Source organism: Crocodylus siamensis, chromosome 4, assembly GCF_052110815.1.
Source record: "Crocodylus siamensis isolate JL-2025a chromosome 4, ASM5211081v1, whole genome shotgun sequence".
NCBI lineage: Eukaryota > Metazoa > Chordata > Crocodylia > Crocodylidae > Crocodylus > Crocodylus siamensis.
Window position 1 is genome coordinate 245,695,710 of NC_143398.1, and position 19,456 is coordinate 245,715,165.

A 19,456-nucleotide genomic window follows, 5' to 3' on the forward strand; every position below is an offset into this window, starting at 1 on the left:
ACCTTGGGGCCTTCCCTGGAACTTGCTTTAAAGACAGCCTGTCCATGCCACGCACATACATTGTGTAGACGAGGTGGAGATAAGGTTACGTGTCCTCAGTCCCAGGGACACACGTACATTTTCTAACATAGGCAAAATGCATTTGAACAAGGCAGTAGAGTTGAAGAGAAAGGAGTGAGGTTATTTTGTGGACTTTATGAAAGGTCTGGCTGGCTTTTGGCAACTCACAGGGACAGAGGGTTAAAAAATAGAGATAATATTGGAAATATCACATGGTTCCTTTGTGCTTCTGAAATATCAGGGGCCACACACATGCATATGAACAACCGGGGAAGCAGGGATTGGAGCTTACCCTTATAAAATGAATTGCTTTTATAGTTCAAGCAAACCCCCTGAGGACTGAAAATATGGTCAGTCTATTTGAGGGTTTTATGTTCTGGGTTAAGGGCCAGGTAGTGAAGTTGCAGTCCAATTCATTTAAGCAAGGAAGTGTCTTAGAAGACCTCGGTTTCTTTTGGGCTTGGGTGATTGCAGTGCGGTGAAGGCTAATCAAAATAGGAAGCACAAGACATGCTTCCACAATGAGGTGGAATTCTTTGATGGTGTCCGTGCCAGGGAGCACGCTGGGGACTCAGGCTCTGATTCAGTCACACTTAAGTTGTTCCCTAGTCAGTGAAGTGAATAAAAGTTCAATATATGCTGAGGTGCATTGCTGAGCTGGAGGCTTAGAGCAGGATCTAGAGTGGCATGCTGGCCATCTAAAATGGTACTTGTCTGAAAAAGCAAGCCAGGAACCCCCTTCACAGAGGCTGTCCAACCCTGGAAGCACCTAAAGTCACTTGGCACCTGCACTGGGGACCACAAGAGCACCTCAGTGTAGAGAGGTCCCTTTCAGCCCTACTTTGAATCATAGAAAATGAGGTTGGGAGGGACCTCAGGAGGTCACATCTAGTCCAACACCTTGCTCACAGCAGGACTGGCCCCAACTACATCATCCCAGCCAAGGCTTTGTCTGTTTGGGTCTTAACAACTGCCAAGCATGGAGAGTTTACAGCCTCTCTGGGTAGCCTGTTCCAGTGCTTTACTACCTTTCTTGTGAGAGAGTTTTACTTAATATCCATCCTCAACTTCCCTTGCTGCAACTTGAGCACATTGCTCACCGGGGTTCTGGCCTCTGCTTCCAGAACTGTCTGCATTTTACACTGCAAGGAAACACAGCGAGTCTGGAGCACCCTGCCACATACACTCAAGACTGCTCTATAACCTGAGGATTCGGGCAATGGGAGGAGCGAAAGGTGGGTGTGAATCCCCACAAGGTCAGATACACCTATAACCTGGTGTCCCATTTCCTAGGTGCCTCTCTGGATCTTGTCCTGAGATAGCTAACAGCAGGCATTTTCATTCTTTATGTAGCATTTTGCATTGACAGAGCACTCCCCCTTACAGTGCATGGTCAAAGCAATAAGCAGTATTGGCCCCATTTCACAGGGTTCAAATGAGGCAGAGAGCACAACTGGCCTCATGGCAGAGCTGGCAATAAAGCAAGCGAGTTCTTGCTCCCCAGTCATCAGGTCAGTCCACTAGTCCATGCAGCCATGGGTTTAGATTTACAGAAAGCCTTTGACAAAGGTTCACTCTCAGGTTAATATTTTAGCTCAGCAGTTATGTGAGAGGTTGAAATGCACTCAGGTGACTTCTAAGTGGAAACAGGATAACAGAGAGGGAAAAACAGCTACCTCAGGTGGAATTTGGCTAGAGGAAGTTATTTGCTAAGTGCTCTAGGGATCAGAAATAGGTTCACTTGTTATCCTCTAAGAATAAATTACTTGGGGCACTGCAACCTGGGGATTCAGGTTTCCCCTTGGAAAGAAAGAGGTTGGTACAGCATGCTTTGGTTTACAGTCTACTGGTCCCTGAGGGAGCCACCCAGGGCTGATACAGGCCCTCTGCTCTGTATCCTTCAGTCATATCTTTCTTACCGGCAGGCAGCAATGTACTGAATCCTTCCTCTGGTGTTATTTTTCAATTTAAGCAATTGCTATAGGTACCACAAGGATGGCATGAATGGCAGGGGAGGGGTTCATTAGACACTCTCTGAAGTACTGAGGGGTGGCTAGTTCAAACAGCAACTAGCACACAAGTGGACAGAAGATCCTTTGACTCCAGTAAGAAGATAGATGCACCAACATTAACGTCCTCTTGCAAGCAAATGCCATGAGCACTAAAGCAATGATCACCCAACATCAACTTTGCTGGGCCAGCCATATCTGGGTGTCTGACTTGACTCCTGAAGGAAGTTTTATTCTCCCAGCCCAGTTAAGGCATATGTTCAATAGGAGGGCACAGAAAGCACTTCAAGGATGTCCTCAAGGCAACTTGAAAAAATGCAGCTTCAGCATTAACTGGTGGGTGACTATCGCCAAGGACCGCCCCAAATGGAGAAAGGGTTCGCTGCAAGGATCTCAGTACTTTGAAACCTTGTGATGACAGCAGGACACATAAAAGTGGGAGTGGAAGAAACAGCGTGTCGTGGACCCAGTCAAGAGCCCAGAGTCACCCACCTTGCACAGAAATACATGCCCGAGCTGCGACCGAGTCTGTTGATCTCAGATCAGCCTCATCAGCCATCTTTGGACCCACAGGTAAAGCAAACATGGAAGACAGTCATCCTCGACTGCGAGGGATTGCTGCTGCTGCTGGACCTTTGGAGCAAAGATCAGGGGAAGAGGACAACAGAGTTCCTGGTTTTCTCACTCCAACTACTGGATCTCTTCCAAAACCATCTCTGCTCTCCCTTCCTTGTGAAGAAGTCAGTACCTGACAGTGTGTGAGTAGTGCCACTGTAAAAGGAGCTCTAAACATGTGTCTTAGCACCTATTCTGCCCAGGTTAAAAAACAGGTTGCAAGTGGCCAACTCACACCAGCAGCCATAAAAGGCATCTGAAAGAACAGCCGTGTTGCGTAAAACCATAGGAGCTATCCCTGGAGGAGAGCGCAGCAACCCAAAATAGCACTGACTGCCCATCGCCTCATCCTTGTGGCAGAAGTTCAGGACAAGAAGAGGGGCTTGCTAAGCAATTGCCAGCCAGATCATACCATCGTGCTGCTTAGCTATTCCCTCCCTCCTCGCACAGATAAGTGGAAAAGATTGGGCAGTGACAATAAAGGAGGAGGGGGTTACACAGCACCTCTAGTGCTGAAGGATCTTAAGGTCCCAAACCAAGGGGCAGTCCGCCAATTTTCAGAGATTACATGGGAGTTTATGGCTGTAGCAGGTTGCATGCGTGAGCATGTGTGCGTGTGTGATTTTATCATTTAGTTTCATCAACACATGAACCACTCAAAAGAGAATGCAATACAGGACCAACCCAGGGAACTCACAGATAGACCTAGACAAACAGTGCAGGTCCAAGACACCGAAGAGTGGATTGAGCTCTTACAGCAATACAGATTATTTTCCCTGTGGATTGTCCCAGAAACGTGCCTTGAAGGAGCGGCTCAAACAAAGCAGACAGGAAGGAGCTCTAAGGAGCCCGTGGAAGGCTCGAGTAGGTGAAGATGCTGAGGGCATTTTGAAGGGCAGTTTGGGGTGAGCACGTGGAGCATAGACAAAACAGCAGAGATGTGGGGGGCAGTGAGAGCAGTGTTCAAGCCTGACCAGAGCAAGATAAGATTCTGGAAGAGGACATGGACAGACAGGTGCAGTAATTGAGGCTGATGATGCTCAGGGTTTCATAGATTTCATAGACATTAGGGCTGGAAGGGACCTCGGGAGATCATCGAGTCCAGCCCCCTGCCCAAAGGGCAGGAAGTCAGCTGGGGTCATAGGGTGTGGGTTGGAGATTTGTAACGGGCAGGGAGAAGAGACAGCAGAAAAAAATGCAATGAGATGTGGCAGGAGGTTGGCTGTGAAGAAAGAAAAATGGGGACACAGGCTTGGACCTTCCTGAGTAGTGGGGAAGAAACATGAGACTGCGTCTGCCTGTTTAGTAGCTCACATGGCTACTAAAACAGATGTAGGGTAGATCTTGTTCCGATGGTTGCTACCAAAGAGTTGTAGGTCTTTGGCATAAAGATTGTGGCTGAAACGACAGGATTTTGCAGCTAGTCCGTGCAAGATTACAAAGGGGAAATAAGAGACTCTGAGAACAGATTCCAGAGAGATATGGGATAGATTGTGGGAAAGAAGAGCCCCAGAAGACTGCATTAAAAACGGCGGCTAGCAGAGGTTGAGAGAGGGAATTACTGTAGGGGGAAAGTGGCACTATCACCTTGCAGAACACAGCAGGGCAGGAAGTGAGAAATTTTCCATTGAAATGGCAAGAAATTTGGGGTTAGGAAGATGCAGTTGTATACACTGGATTGTGTCCAGGGCACTGGTGTTAACTATCCCAAGGTGCAAGCAGACCTAAACTCACATCCTTCCTGCACTATGTGGTCACCTTAGCTGGAGAAACCAAAAAAACAGAGCAGGAGCCCCTTGGGGGGGAAAAGCCAGGGACTGGATAAATCAACAGAAACCCATATGGAGAGGAGGGAGCTTCTCTGCGTCTCCCAACTTTGCCAGTAATGAGAGGGGGTTTATTATTTATCCTGCAGCCGATGAGGCAAGTTAGCTTAAGAGGTGCAAGGCAGTGGGCATGCATGGGGAGAAATGCTGGTACGTCATACATCTCTGTTATAAACCCAGCGAGGGGAGTTCAGATGGACTGGCCAGTGAGTAGGACACAGAGAGAAATCCAGATCCCATTGAAGCCACTGGAAGCTTTGCCACTGACTTCAAGAGAGCAGGATTTCAAACATGAGGTATTGTCTCCTCCTTCATTTTCCTCCTCTCCTTCCAGCCCACCTTTCCCCCCCTTGTTCCTGCTCACCCTGGCCCTTCTCCCACCCCCACCAATGCTTTCTACTCCTTTGGCAACAGTATTTCTCGTGAGCCCAGTAAAGACAACCCTTTAACTTGGTAGTGAAGAGAAGGAGATGGTACTGGAGCCTGAGCTTCAACCCATTCACTTCACAGCCAGGGAATGCAAGAAAGCCCGCTTGCTTATGCAGAGTCCTGCACTTGGGATGAAATAATTGCATTCACAAATACAGACTGGGGAAAGATGGGCTGGGCTGCAGTACTGCAGTGAAAGTCCTAGGGCTACAGTGGGCCATAAGCTCAGTATGAGCTAACAGTGGGCACTTGCTGCCAAAAAAAAAAAAAAAGACAATAGGATACTGCATCAATAGGAATATCACTTGGAAATCAATGCAAGTGATTCTTCTGCTCTTTTCAGCACTGGTGAGGCCTCCCCTGGAGTCCTGTGTCCTCTCCATCCCTACAAAGTTTCAAGAGTAGGTTAGCCAGACACTAGAGCAGCAGGGTTTAGTCAAGGATGACCTTGTAAAGTCCCTTCCAACCTTACTTCTCTAGGATCCTGTGATTCCTGTGATCCTATGTATGGAATCACCTGCAGAGAAAAGCAGGTCAGTTAGGAAAGGTGACATGTACTCACTGCAGACTCTAAATGTAACCTTGGAACAAGGAGCGTGAACAGGATGATTAATATTAGGGGGTGGGGAGGGGGTGCTTAGGGCTACGGGGACTTTGTTCTTTGTGGATCCTGTTCCAAGGAAATTGGACCCGGGATAGACTTGCAGGTGCCAGGCTCTTTCTCTGCTCTCTGAATCCCCTGTCAACAAATCCTGCATCAGAGCTGCTGGGTAGGAACCTTTGCCCTGGCCTCTTACTCAAGTACTCAACAGGCTGGTTTGGCAGAGGTCACTGGGGACAGCTGTAGAGGTGGGCGTGCTGTTTGTCTGTGCATTCCCTGGCCTTTTCCCTGTAATCATCCTGTAGCCCCTTTCTGCAGCTTTCATTTGAACTCTACACATAAGATCAGGTTCAAAGACCTTGTCCATTTTCAGAATGGCAGGGACAAGACTTTGGCCTGCACAGAGCTGCGTGAAAGGGCTGAGAAACAATGCAAGACAGAAAACTTGGCTCAGTTTTGCTACGTCTGGCTCAGCCATGGCTTTCTAGCTGTGTGGGGGGTGGAAATATTGCCTGGATGTCACACAAACAGAGGCTTGTGCAAGTACAAAGCACCTCTAAAACAGTGTCCCTGGGTGCTGGGGTCCTTCAGCCTCACGGCTGCCTTGGGGTATAAGTCAGCATGTAGCTGCCACATGAACACCAGGGACAGATAATAGGTGACTTTGTCACAGTGCAGGTGAGCTCCTGCTCACCTCATCTTACCAAAAGCTGAGCCTGCATCTCTCACAGCCTTAGGAACTGCTACTAATATTGTCTGCTCAGATATTATTCTGGTCGGGCACCGCTGTGTGAGTGGCTGCTAATTTGGAACACCTCAGTTGGGAGGTGCCCGGCCTTGGACCCTGAGGGGGCTCCCAAAGACCAAAGCACTGCAAAGCATTAGCTGCTTTCAGAAATTTTGGCCAGACTGCGCAATGCGTTGCAGTCATTTGCCGGCGTGCGTCCGAGTGCACTTCAACTGCAGCCAAACCCGAGGCCCACTGAAGTCGATGGGAATTTTCCTGAGAAGAGGCTGCGAGAACACATGTTCTTGGCACGTGGCGAGGTGTTCCATGGGCTATCTGCTTTGCTTCCTGCCACAAATGACCCGCCCGGCACAGACACTTTCTACCTTGTGATCCAAAGCAGGACGGGAGTGGTTTTCCACATGCCACAAGAGCATGGAAGAACCATAAAACCTAATTGAATTTTGAAGCTTGGCACCCCTTTGTCAGGGGATATATTTAGCTTGAATTGAAATTGGTTGGCAGAAAGCCATGGGCCGGCATGACAAATGAGTTAGGGATGGATATCAAAGGCCAGCTCATACCTGCCCATCCCATCCCATCCCATCCCATCCCATCCCATTAGGGTCAGTGATGGCATGAGAGTTTCATGGATGGAGCCGTGATGGCTTTCCAACAGATTTATTTCTTTCAGGCCGTATTACAAGTATTTGGCAGTAATTATTTGGCTCTCAATCCACTCAGCGCTCTCCCAGGTTTGAACCTCTCCCTCACAGCCTCCCAACTCTCTTTGAAATATAATCCTATTCCACATGTCTCACAAGAGTTAAAGAAGTCCCCATGCTTTCCAAGCGCAGTCCAGCTTTTCTTGGCCCTTCAGCTGATTTGTCTGGTCATGGTAAAGGAGGAAAGCCTTTTTAGCTGTCTTACGGTTTCATAGTTGGTCAGGTCGGAAGGGACCTGAGCAGATCATCAAGTCCGACCCCCTGCCATGGCAGGAAAGAGTACTGGGGTCAAACGACCCCAGCAAGGTGATTGTCTTGAATCCATTACGGTAACTGGTTTCAAGGGGAACCAACACCATGTGCCCAAGCCGCTGTGCAGAAGTGCCCTGTGCACTGTGGAGACCTGTCAGGCACAATCTGAGGACCACTGATCTAGGGACTGGGAGCAATGTCTAGCTCCTCTGTCACTTCTCCTAACCTGGGCAATGGACCAGCCCCAGATCTCCAGCTGATGAATGCTTTATCTTTTAGTCTTTCAGCTGCAAAAGAGAAGTGCAAATGAGTGCAGAGCTTGCAGCCCTGCTGTAATATGCTCATCTGCTTTGCTTAAGAGAAAAATAGCTGAAGTTTGCACATAGCTGTTGGGACCAATTCCAGGTGGAGCTTGTTCTTGGAGCCCAGTCCAGAGGTGTGGAAAGCAAACACCATAGATAGGTCCATGTCAGAGAAGAAGGTTCAGTCTCTACCTGCTGGAGGCCTCTGCTGCATTTAAACTCTTACCACTACCTCGTTTCCAAGAGTGATTCTCTCCTATCTCTGCGTGCGCACTTGTGTTGTCTGCTCACATCCCGCATTCTTCCTTGGTTTTGTGTGCGTTCGTTTTGGGGGGAAAACCGGTGTGAAATATTATCAGGAGAGGGTTTGTGAATGAATCAGCTGACAAGAAGGTTACTAGCTGGCCTCTTTTTACTAGAACAGTGCTCATTTGGGCAAATTTGTATATCCATCAATGGGAAACAGGAAGCAACAAGTTTTGATCAGGAAGGGACTGGCTGGGCTTGGTGCTGATTGACTTGTTTTCCATTTAGTGTGCATGCCACTGGTTTTCTGAATGAAGCAGCACAGTGCTCATGAGAAACTCAACACAAGCAATGCCATTTTGATGTTTCTGTTGCTCCAGATCCTGCCCTGTGATTGTTACTGGCAGCAACACCACTCGTTCTTCATCCATAGTGGACTAACATTTAAAGATATCGCTAAAATGGAGAAAACCGGATGGTGCTTTAAAACCTTAAAAATCTTGGAATTTTTCCCTGATAATTGAAGTTTGGCAAAACTTACCAACATCTTAGAGTGAATTTTATTTTCATCTATTATATCTGTTGTTAAAGGCAATTTAATTCAATCGTCTTTCTCACTGTGTGTTTCTCATTGTAAAGGACAGTGATATGTAAAAAAAAAATGTTCCTTGTGTGAAATGATCCTTGCCCAGACTGACTGGGAAAGCAGAATACTCATATCGCAGCCCAGAATGTAGGTTGTAACATTTGGATATCGACTCCATAACGTTCTGGCTTCTGGTCCAGATGTAACAACTGTGTGAAGTCCTGGAGTTTGCCAAAGAATTTTTTGCTGGTTTTAATTGCCATTTTGGTAATGACCAAAGCACAGGGGGCTAAGGGGCTGGGAGTTCAGCGGTCCAGTTGTGGCTTGGTCACTGTGTGGCTGTGAAAAGCCTCTGCCCTCAGTTTCCACATCTGAAATATGGGAATCATAGTGTCTGAAGGGTGGAGGTTTGTGGAAGAGAAGTGCTATGTAAATCTGAAGAATTTTCCTCTTTGTGTGATGACAGGAGACTTTTATCCTGACATGACATCACATGGCAGGTTCCAGCTTGCAGTAAAACTTTTGAATCTTTGACTTTTCTGCAAACTTGGAGCAGCCAACCCCATTCCAGATGGACTGTTATGTAAGCTATGGCACAGCTCTTGTGTCCACACTTGGCCACTCACTGTCCTAAGGTTATTCCACTCCTCATAAACTGCTGACATGCAAAGGGCCGGATTGCTGAACCTGCGTGACGTCAAACTGTAAACACGGATCCTGGATCACTTCAGGCCATGTTGACATGTCCTTTGCGTGTTTGAAAGAAACTTTACGCATGTCACTTCTGAGGGACAGACAAGGCCCAGCGTCTGTCATATTCGTAGCTCATAGGCTGATCAAGAGCTCTTAAATTATGGGGAAGAAATACTAAATAGCAGATTCTTGCAGTGAATGGGTATGTGTATGCACACCCTCTCCTCTCAAATCAGTTGCAATCAGAACAGTTTGGTTCAATCTCTACTTCCAACGACTAACGAGGATTCTCTGTTAACTCAAAGTTGCTACCAAGTGTTGAGAGGCTGCTGTCTGGAGACTGATCACAAAATTAGGTAGATTGTCCTAGGACACTTGGGACAGGACAAGGAGCAGTGGTCTCAAGTTGTAGCACAGGAAATTTAGGTTGGATATTACAAAAAACTCTCTCATCAGGAGGGTGATGAAGCACTGGAACAGGTTACCCAGAAAGGTGGAAGAAACTGTACCCTTGGAGGTATTTAAGACTGTACCCTTGGAGGTATTTAAGACCCAGGTAAACAAAGCCTTGGCTGGGATGATCTAGTTGGGGCTGGTCCTGCTTTGAGCAGGGGTTGGACTAGATGTGACCCCCTGAGCTCCCTTCTAACCTTCATTTTCTATGATTCTAGGATGCTAACAGTGTGCAGAGCAGGAGAAAAAAGCCCAGCTGTTACCCTGAGCTTTCTTGTTGTGTGTGTCTCCGACTTGAGAGAGCCAGTTTAGGGCCTGGAAGCTGAAAGCAGTAACAGGTTTGGGCCCAAAGCATGTGCTGTTGTGTTAGACCCAAGAGAAGTAGGCAAATATAGAACATAGAAGAATATTGGATAAAAGTCAAGCATGAGTTAATGCATCACATGGGATCTAAAGTAAAATAAGGCCAGACTCGCCAAGAAGTATCACTGACACAGCAGGTTTTACCATGAAAATTATGGAGGCAGTGAAGTCAATAATGTTGAGAGGGCTCTTAAAGTGTATTGAACACATTCTTATTCAATTCCTGATACTCTGGATGATGATAGATAGACCCCAAGTCAAGGCCAGTCAGGTCTGTCTTTAGGCCATACCAACTGTTGGGGCACCTGTAACATAGCAAAAGCTTTCCTTCATTCTTCCCGTTTTTTTGCAGTCCTTGTGTGATCAATCAGTTTTTAATCCCATCCAGTGTTTGATATTGGTGGTCCAGCTCATCCTAGGTCTTTGTCTTCTTCTTCATCCATCCACAGCACCCTGCAGGTTGGTGTTGGTAAGGGTGCCAGGCCTTGGTGTATGTGCAATCCACTGCATTTTCTTCTTACACTTTTGAGTGAGGGTTTGTATTTGCCGACTTCTTGTCTGATTTGATCTTTTACAGATTCACTTTTCTGTATGCAATGTCGGGTATGTGTAGAAGTCTTCTGAATACCCAAAGAATCATTACTAATTAACATTATTTCTAGTTTTGGTGCCAAATGTAACTGGCACTGTAAACCCAACTGCACTTCTGATGGGTAAATTTTGTTCCTCGGAAGCAGTCTGAAAGGTCCCATAAAACCGTAAAAAGCATCTTCAGAAACGATTTCTCCCTGGGCTCTAAACTTTCTTTTAGGATGGTCATTGCTGACTACCTACTAACTAGTAAGTTTAAAACTAACCAAAGGAAGTTCTTTTTCACACTGTGTGTAATTAAAGTGTGGAACTCATTGCCACCAGACGTGGTAGAAGCTGACAGTTTAGCCAGATGCAAAAAAAAAAGAGATTGGACAGATTCTTGGAAGAGAGGTGTATTAGTAGCTATTGAGCATGAGAAATAGGGGCGTGGCTTCAGTCATCCATAGACCTTAAATGTTGGAGGTTGCAAGTGAGAGAGGAACAGTGGAAAAAACCCTGGTCACACCCTTTCAGCATCCGCTCTCTGCCCCTGTGAGGCTGGGCAAGATGGACCTAGGGTCTGACCCAGTAAATGTCTGTTGCTATGTTCTTATCCATTCTTACCTTCCAGATTAAAGGGCTAATGTGAGTTTTGGTTTTGGATTTAAGGCTTTGCACCATGGTGACTGGCCATCCAGGAAGGGAAGGCACAAAGGATGGTATTACCAGCTGAGTTTTATCCTTTTCTTCCCTCTCTCTTGTTATACACAGACAATGGTGAAGACAACTCAGACGGGGTCATTGTAGAGAACCATGTGGATGGAACCACGGGAGCGATGAGTGGAGGCGGGGGGAGAAAGCCTGTGAAGACTGGGAAGGAGCTCGCTGTAATACGAGAGAAAGTGAACGAACAGCAGAGGCAGATGGGCAAGGTCAACAAAGGCCATCACAATCACGAAGAGTCGAAGAAACTACGGCCCTCGCCCTTAAGGGTAAGTGTGGAAACTCGGGGGATTTGAGGGGGAGCAGGAGCAAAGAGACAGGGTAGATTTGATTTAAATCATGATTCAAATCACTGGGCAGGAAGCCTTAATTTAAGCATTGTTTTCTACAAAAAGCGCATTCTTGTTGTTTAATATAACCTTTATTAAAATATTCTCAAACATGGTCTCTTTTATGGCCTGGCAAGCCTGCTGCCATCATAAGTTAAATCAATGGAGGGGCTATATTCAGAAACTTATTCTTCAGGACTTCTGGAATAGTCTGCTCAAAATGCTTTTCTTTTGTTTCTACTGCCCCTTCCTCCTTCCATTTTTCTCTAGACTCCTCCTCCTTGCCCAGATCTACTGCTCCCCTGACAAGCCTCTGTTCATTTAATTTCTTGAAACTTTGCATTTTTAGAGAGAGGTAAGGAGTTGACTCTGTGTAGACAAACTTGCAGAAAGACAATAGGGCTTATGGGTAGGTAATCAGGTCTGCTGTCTCTCATTTCCATATACAGCTGTTAACAAAGATGTTCTCTCTGGAGGCACAAATCCACAGTCTGAGACCTGAAACTCAGCATCACAGAGATGCTTAATGGGCTCTTCTAGACTGAGCACTGCGTGCTGTTGCATAGAGTGGTTTTCTTTAATCTTTACTAATCTATAGAGGAGCCTCAGGGAACTCTATAACATCGGGGCCCTAATGTAGTCCATGGCCTGTTGTAACTTATTTAGAAAAGTCTTATAACTAGGTCACATGAATATATTGTCTCAAATAGTATATGTAACCCAGGTGGTACTCCAAGAGGTACCCCCTCTCCAACTGAAGGGATCAAAGCAGGTGCACAAGCACTGTGGGAGGTGTAGGGACTCTCCTCCCCCTATAGAGCGGAGCCAGACCACCAATGGGGACTTAACCATATACCTTTTAACACTGGGAACATAACAGGCATATATCAGAGGGTATAGGGGACACTACAATGCCCCACGGGTGCAGGATTCAACAAAGGTTAGACACTTACAATCATTGACAAAAGACAGGGTTAAGAAAATATAAAACACAAATAGCAGAGCAAACAATACTGGTTGGTGAAATATAAAAAAGGCACAAAATGCAAGATGTCAAATGACAAGGAAATATAGGGCCTTGGTAGCTGGAGGGGAAACACAGTGGCCCCTTTCCACTGCAGGAAGATTTGTTTCTTGTTAGCTCACTCACCCCAAGTCAACTCAGCTGGGACTTAAACTCAGATCTCCCACACAGGAGGCAGGAATGCTGCCACACAGCTACCACTGGTGGCATTGCTCCAGCCTGCTAGGGGTCTTAACCTTCCTAGAACCCTGGCCTGATGTCAAGCTGCCTGGCCTCTGATTGGAGGAGCTGGAAGCAGAGCTGGGAACTCCTCAGGTCACTACTCAGATCCTAGCTGGAGTTGAGGGAGCCTCTCCTGCTAGCTGCATGCCGCACTGCTGAGGGTCCCACTGCTGCCTGCAGGCACTGCTCCTGCCCCACTGGCTCAGCTCTATGAAGCTCCTTCCTTGTGGTCCCTCACTGGTTTCTCCTGAGTCAGCCTATGCTGCCCCTTTTATCCCCCTCCAGGTGACCCAAGGGGCCAATCAGGGGACGGGGGGGGGTGAGTCTCTGGGGCCTGATTGGTGCAGAAAGGGAATCCTAAGTCCTCCAATCATCTTTTACCCCTCCAAAACTCCTGGGCCAAATCATTACCAGATTGGTGAGGAAAGGGAATCCCAAGTCTTCCAATCATCTTTTGCCCTTTCAAAACCCCTGGGCCAGGTCAATGCCAGCCCGTCACATATATAATTAGAAGTTATAAACCCTATTCCGTGATGATATCTTTGGACTATAACATAAATTAAAACTATCTTTATATAGGTTAATTTTTTGAAAAAGCATCTTAACCAAAAAAAGATGGTTAAATCAAAAAATCTGATTTAAATAAAAAAAATCTGATTTTTTGATTTAAAAAGAATCATGAATTTTTAGTCACTTCCTCAAAGGGAAGTCATTGCACACACAGGGGCAGGGACAAGGTTTCCCTCAGTCCCATGCTCACCCTTTTAAGACCCCTGTACTTTTACTTCCAGGGATGCTGGGTCAATTCCAGGCCAGATGAGTGAAAAACTTGCTGCAGTGAGGAGCCCAGAAAGGTCCCTCTGGAAGGTGCAGGCAGTGTGAGCAATCCCCTTGGTTTGGGGCCTGGACTTCAGAGGCTGGTGTGTGGGGCACATTCTAGCCCCCCAGCCTGGCTGGGGGTCAAAGCAGTTGATCCCTGCAGACTTAAATGTTTGCTAGAAGCATTGACCACACACCATAGCTCTAACAGATGCAGGGGCTTAGGGCTATGGCATTTGGGCTTCCCTGCAGATTGGATACCACCTTTCCATTCCAGGGTGTCCAGATTAGTCCAAGGGCCAGTGGAGCCTTCAGGGTGTCCCAGAAAAGCTCCAACTGCAAAACACTGCAACCATTTCTCCTCCCTCCCCTTCGTGTGCCCCTTCCAAGCCTGGAGGCTCCCCTAGTACCCAGCTATGCTGGGGGTGTTTGGCATCCTTCCCTTGTCCTTGACCTGCGATTAAGCCAATGTGTTCAGCTGCAGCAGAGGCTGGCACGAAGCCCTTGATTATGATGTCTGCACTATGCCAGTCTCTCTGGGCATGTCTACATGTGCACTTTAATGCACATTAGCTTATTTTAATGTGCATTGAAGTGTCACATAAAACTGTGCTTTTTACTTAATGCGCATTAAAATAAGTTAACGCAAATTAAGCGTACACTTTAGTTAATTAAGCCAGGCTAACGAACATTTTCCTAGCACCTCACAATGGAGGTACTGGATTTAACGTGTATTAACTAAAGTGCATTAATGTCTGTGTAGACACTCCCTTTGAGGCCAGCCAAGTCCACTTGTGATGGGCAAATCCTGTTCCCTCATAGAGTGATAAAGACAGCACTGTGCCTAGCAGAGTTGGTGACATGCACCCTCCTCCCCTTGGATGCCATATCCCCTGAGATGACCTCCATGCCCCCATGAAGGGGGCCGTAGACAGTGCCTGGGGGCAGATGATGACAGGGCCAGCAGAGCTGCTGAGAGGCATACCTGTCCCCAGCAGTCCCCATCTGCACCCCAGCCCTGGGGCATGGGAATGATTGATCTTCCTGTCCCCAGTCCCAGTCAGCTCCCTGCCCCAAACTGGATGCAGGAAAGAAGATGCACCCCTCTCTGACCCTAGCTCCCAGTCCGCTCTTGTCAAAGTTGAGCCAGCAGAAAGGAAGGGGGAAGAAAGCCTTTCTCGGAGGCACCAGGTGTTGGCTGCAGCCCAGGCTGGAGATAGTGATTGAGCTGTGCCAGTGCTCCTGCTGGGTCTTAAAGCTGGAGGGTCCTGGCTAGAGGGTCTTGGCCACTTGCTCAGGATCAGATAGATGCTGCATTTGGGGTCAGGAAGAAGTTTTACCTCATCATCAGACAGGGTGATTTCACCTTCCTCTGTAGCAGGCAGCATGGCCCTCTACCTGGAATCTCTTCAGCGTTTATTAGCACCATTTTATAGAAGCAGGACATTGGACACCATGGTTCATTTGCTTTACCTGTGGCAGGTTTGGGTGTTGTGTAATGTCAGGGTTGATGGTAGTTTTACAAAGAGTTTAGATGATACATTTGTCTGGGCTGGTTTGGACAGGCCTGATCCTGCTACAGGCAGTGGTTGGACTAGATGTGACCTCTGGAGCTCCCTTCTAGCCCCACATCTCTACGATTCTATGAAAGCCTTTCTCATTTACCCTGGGATCATCCCACAGCAGCCCTGGCACCCAGGCTCTCCTTCCCGTCTGCATGACTGGAATTATGAACAATGTCAGTCCTACTGGCTCTGGCCTGCTCTGGCTGGCTCTGCTCCAAGCAGAGCTGGAGCTGCTGAAAGTTTTTGGACGCAGTCACCAGAGTCTGCCGGTGCTGTGCTATTCCACACAGCATCACCTGGGGCGGGCTTGCTGCCAGGGGCTCCACATGGTTTCATACCAGAGTCAGTGACTTCAGCCTTTTCCCCTGGATGCTGTCAGAGATTTTTTTTTTTGGGTGTGGGAAGGGAGGGGAGACATCAGGGGACTGGAGGGCCTTGTTTCCAGGGCCTGACTCAGTTTCTCTATCAGCCAGGTCATTTTCTACAGTGTGGGGTGGGGAGGGGTGAGACAGTACCTCTTCCTGCCATGCCCTTGGTCTGGACCTTGCTGTCACAGGAAGGGGCAAGGATTCATTCCGTCCTTTGCTTGGGCTGCTGTTTCTCTGATTTCTTTTTCTGCTTTCTTGGCCTTCTCCAGACCCCCTGCCAGCAGGAATTGGATCAGGTCTTGGAGCGCATATCCACCATGCGTCTTCCAGACGAACGAGGCCCGCTGGAACATCTTTACTCCCTGCATATCCCCAACTGCGACAAGCACGGCAACTACAATCTCAAACAGGCAAGTTGAGTAGCCAGTGGGTAAGTTGGGCACAGGTGTGCTGGGCCAGATCAGCTGGGTCATGTGTGTTGTGGTTTTTAGATCCTTTTTAAACCATTTTATGTGGTGGGATGTGGATGGGCAAATTCAACATACAGTGGCCTGGCTTAAGAGAAGGCAGCTTCAGCATGCAGTGCCTTTTAATGTTTTTAGAAACCAGGCCACAGGCTGAAGAGGTTGGAATGACAAGGGTGGAGGCCTTCTTTGTATTTGTAGGAGATGGAAGGTCCCTTTCTGTCCATGGCTAATTCTTCCATAGAGGCCAGGGCAGGAATATTCACTATGCTGGGGGTAGGCACGTTTGAGAAGTCCTGAGCAATGGGTCTGCTTCCTCCAGGAGACTGTTCTTGGACCTCCGAGTCTGGCTGCTAGAAAGTTTCTCTTCGCCAGGTACAGACATGATACTTTACTTGTATAAGTGATTGGAAACTGGTCTATACCCATAACAGAACAAACTCATCTGGTTTAAGATTTGCCCCCTCTGCCACCAAAGGGTGAATGTTTGTTCTGTTCTCTACCAATCTAAACTACACCGCTTACAGAAAACAGCATAACTTAGATTGATTTTTTTGAATGTCTGTACTTAGCCCTTTTGTTGAACCTTTGTTTCCTTTCTCTTCTCATCCCAGTCCCATTTTTTTCCAGCCCTTGTGCTACACTTGATCATTGCTCCCTGTCTTTGGAGTGATTGCCCTTCCCCTGTTTGTAGAAGGTTACTAGCCACCTCTTAGCTGGCATTTACACAACCTACAGCGGTTAAGTCCTTTTGATCTTCCCGCATAAATCAATCCCTCCAGCTTCTCAATCAGAGGGGCATTGTTTGATAATTACTCAGGTGTGTGTTTGTGCAGAGCTTCTGGCTCACCTGCACTCCTGCCTTGGCGGTGGGGAGGTGAATATTTTACGCCTTCCATTTTTCAAAAGAGCAAGAGAAATGAAAGCTCAGGAAGCCTTTTTTAGCCTGTGCCGGTCTCTCTGAAGTCCAAACAAAGGGGGCAGCTGTAAGCTGCAATGTCTCATTATGAGGAGGACATCCCCCCACCCCTTCCGCAGGAATCCTGTTGATTTTACCTAGAAAGATCAGTATCAATTTCTTCCATAAAAGCAAGGCTGGTGCCAGGTCTTAATAGCCAGGGAGTAGTATGAACTGCAGTCTCCTTCCAGAGCTTGGGTTTGCCCTTCTGGAGGCCCTGTACCAGCTGGGATGAAACTCCACTCAGTCTGTGGATCCATTTGACCCTTTGGCTCTAGTGATGGGGAAGCTGCAGAAGCCCTGTGGTGCAGCGAGGAAGGTGATGGGGATGCAGGGAAAAGATGCATTTGGCCTGAGAAGTCTTCTGCCTTGTTTGTATAGTGCCTCTTATCCTAACCTGTCACAAACAGCTTAGGGACTGCAGCTCTATGATGGGGGTGGCAAGTCAGCCCCACAGCCTGTTGCAGAGCAGCTCAGGGAATAGAAACACAGACCAACGCAGCCAGGGGAGACACCACCAGAAAGTGCCCTTGCATCTTGATGACAAAGTTCTTTGAGTAAATGTGGTATCTTTTATTAGATAAACTAAATAATTGGAAGAACTGTTCTTTGCAAGCTTTTGGGTACAAACACCCTTCTTCAGGCAGTAGGGAGAGTCTGAAGAACCCCTATTACCTGAAGAAGGGCGTTTGCATCTGAAAGCGCGCGGAGAACAAGTTTTCCAACTATTTAGTTGGTCTAATAAAAAAACCCACACATTTACCTAAAGAACCTTGCCTGCCTGTGTCCTTAGACCAGCATGGCTACAACCAACACCCCCCTGCATCTTGATGCACACCCAGCCCTTTCCTGCCCACAGCACGGACTCTGAATTAGCCTCCAAGCTGGCTCTGCCGGTTTCTGAACCTGTGGCTCCAGGGTGTCTGGTTCACTGAGCTGTGTTGCTACAACCACAGACTTGTCCCCCAAGGCAAGAACGATTACAGGCTGCATGACAAAACTTATAAGCATCAGGAACACTGCATTTCCCTGCAGTGGGGGCTGCCCAGAGCCCACAGTACCTGGAAGGGAACAAAAGGGGCACTGGCTCTGTGTTCTTTCTGCCTCTGCAGAATCCAGCTATGCCCTGCAAGGGGTTATGGGTCACCCTGGCTTCCCACGCTTTGTAGGGGGCATGTTTGGCTGTATTCTGTGGTCTCTCTGCCCTGGATACATGTACTTCAGTATGCATGAGTGCCTTAGGGCCCAGGCTTACGAGGAGGGATCCAACCTTGCAGTACCAGAGGTATCACTTGGGATTTTCAGTAAGACCTAAAATAAAAGGTTAAGGCATGAATAGGCTATTTCCAGGGTGACTGTCCTGGAAATTCTTATGGACCCTGACTTCTGCAATCCTTACATGGGGAAACATTGAGAAAAAATTTGAAATGCAGGCAAGTACAAGCACGTACGTTTGTGTGCATGTTTGAAAATAAACCGGGGATTGTACATTTGCATTGATAAAAACCCACCAATACAAATCTTTGCCTCCTGGTGCTACACCCTAAGTCCCTGATCACTTGGGAGCTTTGTGGCTGTCATCAAGCAGCACGTCATGGCTCCCTGGAGCTGTTCAGATCCACATCAGCAAGATCCTAGTATCTGGGTACCAGGAGACTCTCCAGCAAGCAGTACAGGGTTTATGACTCACAGCTGAGCAGTTCTGATACTGTCCAAGGAAGGGGCTTACATTCACGAGTCCTCTCACTACACTGCATCGTGTATTAGCCTCAGCACTATATTTATCTCAGGTACTTCAGAAGCTGAGCAGAGCCCTCAGCAAACAGCAAGAGCATCCCCGTTCTTTTCAGCTGCGCTGGGAGGGGAGGCCTCTTCTGAACTGTCAGGATATAGATCTCACAGGGCTTTGAACTGCACCTGGGTGCAAGTGTCACTCCCTCAGTACCCTCCAACTCATATAATCGGTGCCAAGGGGATGACTCCAAGAGAAGATGTTTCTGAGGGCCGGCCCTCCACTGCAGATTGAGATCGGACCCTTGGGATGTGAGCCTGAAAGAAGGGTGTGGGGGCTGGGAGGTGTCTTGCCTGCTTGCCTCAGGACAGTGAGGAGGTGCAAGGCCCAGCTGGAGCCTCCAGGGCTGCAATTATTTGGGAATGACCACGCCTGAGAGAGCTGGCTAATTCCCCCCCACACACAGCAGCTGTCTGAAGGGAGCCAGCTGCCGAATGAGCTGCCAGCAGCCTGGTGTGGTGATCTGTAGTGCAAAGGAAGGGAAAGCATCTCTTTCTGAGACGAGCTCTGCTGTGATATGAATGGGGCAAATGAGCACTTATCCCCTGGCAGGAGGGGCTCATCCCTTGGCAGGACTGGAGCCTTAACTGAGGCTTGAACCTGCTGTGAGAGCTTTGCAAGTGGTTGATGGAGCCAGTGGAGCAGGCTGCAGGGAGGTGGGGCCCCAGCTTTGCTCTGGGAGGGCAGAGAGCTCAGCCATAGAATTACAGAAAATGAGGCTGGAAGGGACCT

General features: G+C 47.9%; 1 protein-coding gene across 1 annotated transcript in view; it reads left to right on the forward strand.

Annotated features, from left to right (window-relative positions):
• The window catches only part of IGFBP2 (insulin like growth factor binding protein 2), a 103,612-nt gene that overhangs the window by 80,142 nt on the left and 4,014 nt on the right, over nucleotides 1-19,456 (forward strand). Inside the window, exons 3-4 of the mRNA XM_090041738.1 lie at nucleotides 11,232-11,452; nucleotides 15,780-15,920. Of these exons, the coding sequence (XP_089897864.1) occupies nucleotides 11,232-11,452; nucleotides 15,780-15,920 (362 nt within the window). The remainder of the gene's footprint in view (nucleotides 1-11,231; nucleotides 11,453-15,779; nucleotides 15,921-19,456) is intronic.